The sequence below is a fragment of the Hypanus sabinus genome, chromosome 9, assembly GCF_030144855.1.
Source record: "Hypanus sabinus isolate sHypSab1 chromosome 9, sHypSab1.hap1, whole genome shotgun sequence".
In the NCBI taxonomy this organism is placed as follows: domain Eukaryota; kingdom Metazoa; phylum Chordata; class Chondrichthyes; order Myliobatiformes; family Dasyatidae; genus Hypanus; species Hypanus sabinus.
Genome location: NC_082714.1, coordinates 31036883 through 31049607, shown reverse-complemented (window position 1 = coordinate 31049607; position 12725 = coordinate 31036883). Strand labels below are relative to the sequence as shown.

At 41.7% G+C, this 12725-nt stretch overlaps 1 protein-coding gene across 1 annotated transcript in view; it reads left to right on the top strand.

Annotated features, from left to right (window-relative positions):
• LOC132398976 (protein disulfide-isomerase-like) overlaps window positions 1-12241 on the top strand; it is a 42361-nt gene extending 30120 nt beyond the window's left edge. The window contains exons 9-11 of the mRNA XM_059978812.1: window positions 5203-5384; window positions 11933-12034; window positions 12143-12241. Of these exons, the coding sequence (XP_059834795.1) occupies window positions 5203-5384; window positions 11933-12034; window positions 12143-12241 (383 nt within the window). The remainder of the gene's footprint in view (window positions 1-5202; window positions 5385-11932; window positions 12035-12142) is intronic.
• The last annotated feature ends 484 nt before the right edge of the window (window positions 12242-12725 follow it).

Sequence of the window (12725 nt, the reverse complement as noted above, 5' to 3'; positions counted from 1 at the left end):
TTGGAAGTAAGTACAGAGGAGATGTCATAGGTAAGTTTTTTACATAGAGAGTGGTGAGTGCGTTGAATGGGCTGCCAGCGACAGTGGTGGAGGCAGATACGATAGTGTCTTTTAAGAGATTCTTGGACAGGTACATGGAGCTCAGAAAAACAGAGGACTATTGCTAACCCTAGGTAAAATTTCTAAGGTAAGTACATGTTCGTGGGCTGAAGGGCCTGTATGGTGCTGTAGGTTTTCTATGTTTCAAAGTTTCCATATTTCAGCAACATCCCAATTGAATTTTTTGTGTTTAAATGAACCATTGTGTAAGTATAATGAATGTGGTTTTAACCTGATTGATCAGACAAGGTAAGATCTCAGCTATCATAAGCAGGCAAACACAAAAAAGATCCAAGTCATCCTTGGGCCTGTTTAGTGGTGCTCTAAGAAATCTAAGGACAGATTGCGCTTTGGGATAATAAAGCTGGCATAGCTAGTGATAAGTCCACAAATTATTGCAGCCATTATGCGATATGAGAACCCTCCATTGTCTCAGTGATGCAGTGACAGGTGCGGGAATGATGCTCACCTGAACTTCAGTAATAACACAGGACTAAGAGTTCAACTTCTAAATAACATGCCTGCAGATTGGTGTTAGTATTTTGTTTTAGATCATAAGATATAGGAACAGAATTAGACTATTTGGCCCATCAAACTTGCTCTGCCATTTCTTTATGGCTGATCCAATTTTCCTCTCAGCCCCAATCTCATGCCGTCTCCCCATATCCCTGCGTGCCTTGACAAATCAAGAATCTATCAAAGTCTGCCTTAAATATCAGAATCAGGTTTATTATCACCGGCATGTGATGTGAAATTTGTTAACTTAGCAGCAGCAGTTCAATGCAATACATAATCTAGCTGAGACAAAAAAATAAAATAAAACATAATAATTATAAATAAACAAGTAACTCAATTACATATATTGAATAGATTAAAAAAAAGTGGAAAATCAGAAATGCTGTATATTAAAAAAAAAGTGAGGTAGTATCCAAAGCTTCAATGTCCATTTAGGAATCAGATGGCAGAGGGGAAGAAGCTGTTCCTGAATCACTGAGTGTGTGCCTTCAGGCTTCTGTACCGCCTCGCTGATGGTAACAGTGAGAAAAGGGCATGCCCTGTGTGCTAGAGGTCCTTAATAATGGATGCTGCTTCTCTGAGACACTGTTCCCCAAAGATATCCTGGGTACTTTGTAGACTAGTGCCCAAGGTGGAGCTGACTAGATTTACAACCTTCTGCAGCTTCTTTTGGTCCTGTGCAGTAGTCCCTCCATACTAGACAGTGATGCAGCCTGTCAGAATGCTCTCTATTGTACAACTATGGAAGTTTTTGAGTGTATTTGTTGACATGCCAAATCTTTTCAAACTCTTAATGAAGTATAGCTGCTGTCCTGCCTTCTTTATAACTATATTGATATGTGGGGACCAGGTTAGATCCTCAGAGATCTTGACACCCAGGAACTTGAAGCTGCTCACTCTCTCCACATCTGATCCCTCTATGTGGATTGGTATGTGTTTCTTCGTCTTACCCTTCCTGAAGTCCACAATCAGCTCTTTCGTCTTACTGACGTTGAGTGCCAGGTTGTTGTTGCAGCACCACTCCACTAGTTGGCATATCTTGCTCCTGTACGCCCTCTTGTCACCACCTGAGATTCTACCAACAATGGTTGTATAGTTAGCAAATTTATAGATGGTATTTGAGTTATGCCTGGGCACCCAGTCATGGGTATATAGAGAGTAGAGCAGTGGGCTAAGCAGACATCCCTGAGGTGCACCAGTGTTGATCGTCAATCTGCACAAACTGTGGTCTTCCGGTTATATGTAAAGACTTGGCCTCCACAGCTGCCTGTGACAAAGAATTCCACAGATTCGCCACTCTGGCTAAATAAATTCCACCTCATCTCCATTCTCAAAAGGACACCCCTCTATTCTGATGTTGTGTCTTCTGGTCCTAGACTCTCCCACCACAGGAAACATCCTCTCCACATTCGTTCTATCAAGGCCTTTCACCAGTTGATAGGTTTCAATGAGATCAGCCCCCATTTTTCTGAATTCTAGTGGATACAAAACCAGAGCAATCAAGCGCTCATCATACGACAAGCCATTCAATCCTGAAATTATTTTCATGAATCTCCTTTGAACCCTCTCCAGTTTCAACACATCCTTTCTCAGATATGAGGCCCAAAACTGCTCAAAATACACCAAGTAAGGCATCACCATGCCTTCTAAAGACTCAGCATTACGTCCTTGCTTTTATATTCTAGTCCTCTTGAAATGAATGCTAACATTGCACTTGCCTTCCTCACTACAGACTCAACCTGAAAATTAACATTTAAGGAATTCTGCACAAGGACTCTTAAGTCCCTTTGCATCTTAATTTTTTTGTATTTTCTCTCCATGTATAAAATAGACAACCCTTTCATTTCCTCTGGCAAATGCATGACAATACACTTTCTGACAGTATATTCCATTCTATTACTACTTTGCCCATTTCCCTAATCTGCTTAAATCCTTCTGTAATTTCTCTTCTTCCTCAAAACTATCTGCCCTTCCACCTATCTTCATATGGTCTGCAAACTTTGTAATAAAAGCCATCAATTCCATCATCCAAATCATTAGATAGATAGATAGATACTTTATTCATCCCCAAGGGGAAATTCAAACATTTTTCCAGTGTCCCATACACTTATTGTAGCAAAACTAATTACCTACAGTATTTAACTCAGTATAAATATGATATGCATCTAAAATCACCCTCCCAAAAAGCATTAATAAATAGCTTTTAAAAAGTTCTTAAATAGTTTACTAAAGTGCATTGAGTGGTAACTTAAGCTCAGTCCTAACCCCGGCACTTTAACATGTCTTGCCCCTGGTGGTTGAATTGTAGAGCTGAATGGCGTTGGGGAGTAATGATCTCTTCATCCTGTCTGAGGAGCATTGCATTGACAGCAACCTGCCGCTGAAGCTGCTTCTCTGTCTCTGGATGGTGCTGTGCAGAGGATGTTCAGGGTTTTCCATGATTGACCGTAGCCTACTCAGCACCCTCCGCTCTGCCACCGATGTCATACTCTCCATTGACATCATTGACATATAACTTAAAAAGAATTGATCCCAACACTGAGCCCTGCAGAACACCGCTAGTCACCGGTAGCCAACCTTTATTTCCATTCTTTTCCTCCTGCCAATTAGCCACTGCTTGAATCCATGCTTGAATCTTTCCTGTAATACCATGGGTTTGTAGCTTGTTAAGCAGCCTCATGTGTTGCACCATGTCAAAGGCCTTCTGAAAATCTAAGTACACAATGTCAACCAATTCTCCTTCTCCAGCCTGGTTGTCATTTCTTTAAAGAATTCCAAAAAGCAAGATTTTCCCGTGAGGAAAACACACTGACTCTGCCCTATTTTATTATGTGACTCCAAGTACCCTGAGACCTCATCCTTAATAATTGACTAGAGTGGAGTGAAGAGTGAGTGACGTTTGTAATTTTCCAGTCTTCCAAAATCCTTCCAGAATCTCGTGATTCTTGAAAGATCATTACTAATGCCTCCACAGGCTCTTCAGACACCTCTTTCACAACCCTGGGTGTACACCATCTGATCCAGATGATTTATCTACAGTCTGACCTTTCAATTTCCCAAAAACCTTCTCTCTCATAATGGTAACTTAACACACTTCATGAGCCCTGACACCTGGAACTTTCACCATACTGCTAGTGTCTTTCACAGGGAAGACTGATGCAAAATACGTATTTAGTTTGTTTGGCCTTTCCTTGTCCCCCCATGACTATTTCTGTAGCACTATTTTCCAGAGGTGTGCTATCTATGCTCACCTGTCTTTTACACTTTATGCATCTGAAGAAACTTTTGATAGCCTCTTTAATACTATTAGCTAGTTTATTTTCATATTCTACCTTTACCTTCTTTATGACTTTCTTAGTTGACTTCTGTCAGCTTTTGTCTCATGATTCTTGTCTTTCAAGCTTGGAATGTCTTTCAGTATTTCCATAATCCATTGAAAAGATTAATTATTTCATTTGATCTTCATTTTCCCTTAATTGTTGCCATCTAATGGACTGAAGTGCATTTGATCTGGCCTGCTTTGCATGGTCAAATCCACCTATATTACTCTTATGTCTGAGCTTAACTTCTGTGTTCCATGGGTGCACACATTCTTGAGACTTCAATGCAAAATGAAGTGATCCATGAAAAGCAACTCAGACAGGGGTTCCTAAACGAAAGCTCAAAGGTTCATTTTATTGTCCAAGTATTCCAGTACAATAGTCCAGATGAAGGGTTTCGGCCCAAAATGTCAACTGTTTACTATTTTCCATAGACGCTGCATGTTCTGCTGAGTTCCTCCAGCATTTTGTGTGTGTTACTTTGATTTCCAGCATCTGCAGATCTTCTCCTGTTCATGTACAAAACAACTCTGATGTTTGCCTTCTCCAGATATCCATGCAGTACAGAATAAACCATGGGAGTTGACGAAAAAGAACTCATCAACACCCCTCCCTGCATGAAACAAACCCCCAACCCCCTCCCTCACAATAACGTGATAATAACATCAAACCCTGAACCCCCTCTCTCACACACAAAAACTAACAGATTGCCCACACAGAAATACCAACAAGTACATCAACCCCTATATCCCCAACCACTCTCTCGCACAAAAACAAACACATTACCCACCTAAGAAGTCAACTCACCAATCAGTAACAAGAAAGAAAATACAGAAAACTGAAAGAGTCCAATAATTACATAAATCTTAGAATTTTGAAACATAATGTGCCTTCATAGTAACCAATGCCAACAAAAAGCTGATGGAGAAATTACAGGGACTTTGGCAATGAATGGAGGACTTAGAGCAATCCAGTTATAATTTTTTTGGGATGTCCTCTGTTGCATGTCAACTCTAAAAAGTATGCGGCTTCTATACAAGTTCTACAATATTTTTCCTAAAATAACTAACAGTTGCAGTTGTGTTTATCTTGTGGAATAAGTGTAAGATTAGTAACAGGCGATTTAGTTGCTCAATAATGCATTTTTTCACAAGCATCAAACTCCTTCACAACAGTTTGGGTTCCTTTATTAATATCACAATGAACAATTCAGTAGAATAAAGAGATCAAAGCTGTTGATGATGTCTGTTTTAATTTTGTCTCACAGATGCTCCCTGGTGCGGTCATTGTAAAGAATTGGCACCTGTCTGGGATCAATTAGGAGAGAAGTACAAAGATCATGAAAACATTGTAATAGCAAAAATGGATGCCACAGTTAATGAAGTTGAATCAATCACTGTCCAAGGATATCCAACAATCAAATATTTCCCTGCAGGCTCAGAGAGAAAGGTACTGTATGTTGGGACTTTCCATTCTATGCACTGTTTAGGCAATTCTCTCCTGCAGTAGTTACTAGGTCCTTGACTTTTAATGACATATTGAAAACTTGCACAATGTGTCAGTCACTTTCTTCCATTGCACTTTGCCCAATCAGGGATGGAACATGTTATCCTGGAGAGCAAAGAGACCCATCTGTCTGGCCCTTTTCTTATTCTGTTATGAACCCCGTAACTGGGTCACTTACCAGCAAAGGTAGAGAGGTCCGTTGAAGTCTGATGGTACTATTTTTAACAGTATTTATTAGTAAAAATACACAAAAATAATATCAATGCAAACATACAGATAATATACGTCGTCAATACTAAATCTAAAAGTGCGGGTATAATAATCATCAATAAGAAATAGCTCTATCATTGTCTAGGGGATAATGTATTGTCCGATGGAAATATAAAAGTCACTCAGTTCATTCAGGCTGCAGCCTTTTGGTTGGAGAGAGAGAGATTTTTAGAAACTTGCCAGCTTTCCTTTTTTTATGATTTTGATCCGTCAGAAGTCCCGTTGGTGTGGCCGTTCACTTGTGGCCTCTCCTTTAGCTATGCTGTTCTTCCGTGATGAGCGCATTACCCTGGCAAGGGAGGACGCACTCGGGCCCTCACCGGCGTTCGCTATAAAACGCTGTCACTGGCTTTCCAGTGTTTCTCCTGGTGCGTCTAAAGGGGTATTCCCCAGACCCTCTTTTATCCTTACTGACGGGGTCTCAGATGTCAATCAGGTTGGGATGATGCACTCCCTCAACCAGCCCACTCTGGTCATCCCCTGAGGGCTTCAATGAATAGTACAGTACTCAATACACAATTCCGTCTCCAAGAGACAATAGCCGTTATCAGGGGTTTTGTTTTCGCTGAGGTCAGGACACATTCCAAACCTTGTGGATTCTCTCTCATTTCCTGGGTCCCAGACCCGAATTAATAGCAATCTTGCGATTCTCGAAAAGGAGGGGGCGACTTTGTACCCTTCGGCCCCTCAGAGTTGTGGCACATTTGTAACACCCCCTTCCTTCAAAGATTTTTACCATTGGTAAAAATGAATTAATACAGAGTCTTACAGGATTTTAGAATCTAACACAATACAAAAGAGATTCTTTTTTCACTACAGAGTAGTACAGTTATACATTCAATTCCGCATCTAACAGTTAGCGATTACATTGTCACTTCCTTTAATATCTTAACATCTTGTACCTTAATAAATTCTTGTACCATCAGACTTCAATTTAATAACCACCTATTTTTCTCCCTTTTCTTCCGCAAACAAAAACTAAAGAGTTGTGATCTTAGCTTCCATGTATACTACAAAAGTTCATGCAAATACTAATCTTTATGTTACTTTCAAACTTAACAGTCAATCTTCCATGGGGTTGTCTTTATTATTCACATGCTTTGTCGAAATCCCTTAAAACCGGATCCTGTTATTTAAAATGGTATCCTGTCAACTCTCGCCTCGTTTCCAGTTAGCTCCCAAGTGGTTAACTTGTATACTAGTGTTGAATAGGCTTTCGCATGCTCCTTCTATGGGAGTTATTTTATCAACAATGTGTTCCAAACTTAGACCATTTTCCGAATTTCCACACAATTCTTTAATTTTAAGCAAGTTGTTAGTTTTTTCTTCAGGACCCTTCATGCTATTAGTTTTCAATTTAAAATCTGCAAGCGATCTCTCTTTGTTCAAACAGCATTTCAAATTCTGCCTCTTCACAGCACACTCTTGAATAACAATAGCATGTGGGGCACCTTTACATTCCAAATCAACCTGTAATTGATTCACAAGCATGTGTTACCAAGCCATTGTCTCTGCAGCCTGGTTACTGCTTCTGACATCAATCCAGATTTTAAATTTTCTTCACTCAATTTAGGAACTACACTTTTCCCTTTTCCTTCAATAATAATATTCACCTCACCACCTTTTATCTCCTCACTAACTTCTAACACACCTTTGAGCACAAACAACTGGGAATTCCCACTTCCCACTATTACCAAGGTTAACCCTTTCTTCACTGAACCAAGTCCATCTGACCCACAAGGACTGCATTCCTTTTCAACTGAATCAAATACCTTGGACTTTTTCTGAGCTCCATTACTAGGTTCAGTACCACGTGCATCCACATCTTGAACACACTCAAACGGGACATCTGCCTCTTCCAGGCTTTCAATACCCGTACCCTTTTCAAATTATAAATTCCCCTGATGCTCCCAGTTACTCTCCGGGCAACTCCCTTCTGGAGTAAACTCAACCGCGCAGGCTGAAACAACCTCATCTGCCAACCCAGCAGACTTCTTCAAGGTAATGGCATCCTTTTCATCTAGGACTGCCCTCATTTCATTATCGGGAACACCTTTAGAATTTTCAACTTCTTCAAACAGTTCTGCCAAACCAGACAGATCATCTATGTCCAACCCTGGACCTTTTAACAGCCTTATCTGTTTCTCATCTTTACTTCGTGCCTCTATAAATTTCCTTCTGGCTAAGGGCAGGACTACCTCCTCTCCCTTACTCTCTTTCACTTTCCTATTCTTCATTTTACCATGCTCTAACTCCTCTTGGTACAGGGTCGGTAAAAACGTCTCGGCCAAATCGATGCTGGCCGGATTTAAACTGGTCTCGTTCTCAGCTGCCTTTCTCGACATACTACGTACGAGTGGTTGCGCATGCGGGATAGATCTTGGAATCTAGGGGCGGGACCTCAACACTCACAGGCTGGCTCATCAGCTCCATGGCCGACCAAACATCACCACCAGCTAAATCATTACCCAGAAGGATGTCTACGTCAGTTCTCGGAAATTCTGATCACACCCCTATTTCAACTAGTCCGGATACCAGCTCACAATTTATAATGATCCTATGCAAGGGCACCGTTTCTGTCCCTTTTCCTATGCCTCTCAAAGCTACCTCTCCAGTCTTGCGACCAAAACCTAGTACCTTACTGCTAATCAATGACAGTTCAGCTCCCGTGTCTCTCCAGATCCGCACTGGAACTGGTGTGTCTTCCTCTCTCACAGACACGGTTCCTTCTGAAATACATTTCTCAGACCCTTCTCATACTCTGTCTACCTGGGGCTCTCTTGTCGATTTACGGATCACCACAACACATCCTGTAGAGACTGCCGCTTTCCATTTTCCTGTCTCCTTCCTCGGAGCAAGGCACTTAGATGCAATATGACCCACTTTTCTACAATTAAAACATGTCAAGCCAGGACCTCTCCTGCCGTCTTGCCTCTCCTCCTCAATTTTACCACTAGCTCCCAGCGGGATCTCTGCCTCAGCCAGCGGGCTTTCTCTACTGTTCCCACGGTCTCTCTGGTAACTTTTATTCGAGGAAAACATTCTCTTGTGGGTTAGGGCATATTCATTTGTGAACCTAGCAAATTCGGAGATTGACTTATTCGGCTTTTCATTCAAATCCATCCGGATATCATCCGAAACACAACCTTTAAATTCCTCAATCAGAATTAACTCCCTGAGACACCAAAAATCTTCTTCCACTATTTCTCCTGCACACCAACGATCCAAGAGCGCACCCTTCTCATAGGCAAACTCCTTATACATCTGATTCCACCCTTTCTTTAAATTTCTGAACTTTTATCTATAGGCCTCAGGTACCAATTTGTAGGTCCGAAGAATGGCCTGCATTACTTTCTCATTATTCCTAGAGTCCTCCTCCTCCATGGACAACGCCGCATATGCCCGTTGTGCCTTCCCTTTAAACACTCTTTGTAACAACGCCACCCACTGCTCTTTGGGCCACTTCTGATTCACTGCCACCTTTTCAAAATGCAAGAAATAACTATCAACATCCGTCTCCTCGAACAGAGGTACTAACCTCAACGCCCGACTAACATTAAACCGCTCCTCTCGGTCTGACCCTTGAGCTCTTCCCTCTTGCCTTAACTTGTCCATATCCAAGTCATGTTGCCTCTGTTTCTCCGCCTCCCTCCCCTTCTCCTTTTCGGCGCTTGCCTTCTCTTTTTCAGCTGCTTCCAGCTGTTTTAACTGAATTTCATGCTCCCTTTGTTTCTCAGCTCTTTCCTTATCTTTCTCGGCCCTTTCTTTTTCCTTTTCGGCTGCTTCCAGCTGTTTTAATTTAATTTCATGTTCCAACCTTTATTTCTCCAACTCTAACTGAGCCATCCCACTGGCTGGTGCCTTTTCAGGGATATTTTCCAATACCTCAGCAGAAAACACATTCTTCACATTATGATACTGAGTTATGGCTCTCCGCAACTCCCGCTTTTTCATCAACAACCTCACCTCTGCGAGGCTTAGTCCTTTCGCAATATTTATCAATTCTGACTTTGTGGTCACCTCTAGCGCCTCCCGAGTCGGGTTTTTTATAAATTCATCCACGTACATCTTTGCTGGTTTCCCGTCTGGCTACCCGCAAAATCAGATCCAAGTTTGGACTTACAAGCCCGATTCACTGGCCCTCCAATTTGGTATCAAATCCCGAGACGAGATCCCCACTTTGTTATGAACCCCGTAACTGGGTCACTTACCAGCAAAGATAGAGAGGTCCGTTGAAGTCTGATGGCACTATTTTTAACAGTATTTATTAGTAAAAAGACACAAAAATAATATCAATGCAAACATACAGATAATATACGTCGTCAATACTAAATCTAAAAGTGCGGGTGTAATAATAATCAATAAGAAATAAGCTCTATCCTTGTCTAGGGGATAATGTATTGTCCGATGGAAATATAAAAGTCACTCAGTTCATTCAGGCTGCAGCCTTTTGGTTGGAGAGAGAGAGAGATTTTTAGAAACTTGCCGGCTTTCCTTTTTTATGATTTTGATCCGTCAGAAGTCTCGTTGGTGTGGCCGTTCACTTGTGGCCTCTCCTTTAGCTATGCTGTTCTTCCGTGATGAGCGCGTTACCCTGGCAAGGGAGGACGCACTCGGGCCCTCACCGGCGATCGCTATAAAACGCTGTCACTGGCTTTCCAGTGTTTCTCCTGGTGCGTCTAAAGGGGTTGTTCCCCAGACGCTCTTTTATCCTTACCCACGGGGTCTCAGATATCAATCAGGTTGGGATGATGCAATCCCTCAACCAGCCTACTCTGGTTATCCCCTGAGGGGTTTCAATGAATAGTACAGTTCTCAATACACAATTCCATCTCCAAGAGACAATAGCCGTTATCAGGGGTTTTGTTTTCGCTGAGGCCAGGACACATTCCAAAACCTTGTGGATTCTCTCTCATTTCCTGTGTCCCAGACCCGAATTAATAGCGATCTTGCAATTCTCGAAAAGGAGGGGGTGACTTTGTACCTTTCGGCCCCTCAGCGTTGTGGCACATTCGTAACAATTCCAATTCATAAGAGAGGATGAGCTTCCCCAAGCGAGACCTTTAAGAGGCCTGCAGAGCTTTGTTTTCTAGGAAGGTGGGAGAGTCTACACCGGTAACTCAAACATCTGAGCAACCTGGCCATGTAGATTAACCATCAACACACAGAAAATGTTGGAGGAACTCAGCAGGCCAGGCATCATCTATGGAAATGAATAAACAGTTGACGTTTCAGGCTGAGACCCTGAGGAGGTTGCTTTGGGAGACACAATAGACAACCTCAGCGGATTCACAGGTACAGCGTTGCGTGATCTGGAAGGACTGTTTGGGACCCAGAATGGAGGTGAATGGGCAGGTGCTGCATTTTTGCTGCTTGCAGGAGTACGTGCCAGGAAGGAGACTCACAGAGGGAGTGATCCTTACGGAAAGTGGAGAGTGGAAGCGAGGTAAAGGTGCGTTTGGTGTTAGGATGCTGTTGAACATGGCAGAAGTTGAGGAGAGTGATGTGTTGGATGCAGAGGCTCATGGGGTGGTAGGTGAGGACAAGAGGAACTCTATCCCTGTTAAGGCAGTGGGAAGATAGGTGAGTGTGGATACCTGGGAAATGGAGGACATGCGGATGAGGGCACCATCAATGGTGGAGGAAGGAAAACCTTGTTCTTTGAAGAAGGAGGACATTTCTGATGTCCTGGAAAGGAGAGCTTCATCCTAGGAACAGATGTGGTGGAGACAATGGAAATAAGAAAAGGGAATAGTATTTTTACAGGAGACGGGGCAGGAAGGAGCATAGTCAAGATAGTCATGGGAATCAGTAGGTTTATAAAAGATGTCAGTCGACAGTTTGTCTCCAGAGATGGAGACGCAGAGATCAAGAGAGGTATCAGAAATGGAACAAGTGAATTTAGGGCAGGGTGGAAGTTGGAGGCAAAGTTGATGTAATTGATGAGCACGGATTCCTGAAGCAGCTCCAATGCAGTCATGAATGTAGAGCAGGAATGACAGAATCTCTTGAGTTTATAGATTATCCATCAACTGGATTTGGGATTGATTAGTTGCTGTCTCTGCAAACTAATCAATCATACAAGTTTGATGATTTTTGACCTTCATAACAATATCACATCTCATCCTGAAACGCTACCTAGTCACTTATTTTAGATCACAGTACTTTCGAAATGGAAGCAATTCATCCTCTAGATAAGTTGCATTTGGATTCTTTCATAGGTGGTGGACTATAATGGAGCAAGGGATCTGGACACATTTATAACATTTTTAGACAATGGTGGTGAATTACCTCAAGAAGAAGACGATGATAATGATGACACAGTCAGTGCATTCTCTTTTTGATTTCAATCAATTTACTTAAGATTCCATTTCTATTCTTAGATATAATAACAATTTTCTAATGAGTGATTATTCTCTTCATGGCTGCAGGATTCCGATGACATTTTTCTGGGGAAGACCAACAAAACAACTGAGCAACTTGCAAAAGATAAGGCTGCTACCAGTAAAGATAAAAGAGATGAACTATAGTTTCCCTCATTAAAAAATCACTAATACAGTGCAAAACATAGCTAAGCATCGTGGCTTTGGTAATACAGGTTTCTCAAAGGTCAATCATTTCCCATTGGTAATATTGTCAAGTCTGTGTGAGAGAACCATTCCCCTTTGTACCATTCAGTTAATCTGAGTGCTTGTGTGTTTGAATTTATTGAGCCTGCTGGGTTTGATGAGTAGAGGGAAAATTGGGTGGGTTAAATGTGGGACCATTAAAAAAATTGATGCGTTCACATTGGAATGCCTAGTCAAGTAGACCCCTTACTGGAGCTACTACTCATTGAATTTTTCTCTATTTACTATACCTTGGAAATCCTTTGACTCCTTGGGTAGGAGTAGGCAAATTTATTCCTTAGTTTTACCCATATTATTGGCCTCATGTTATGAAAACGAACATTGTACTTATATTGTTTTAAGTCAAAATGGCACTTTTATTCGATACAAGACATGTTAATAAACA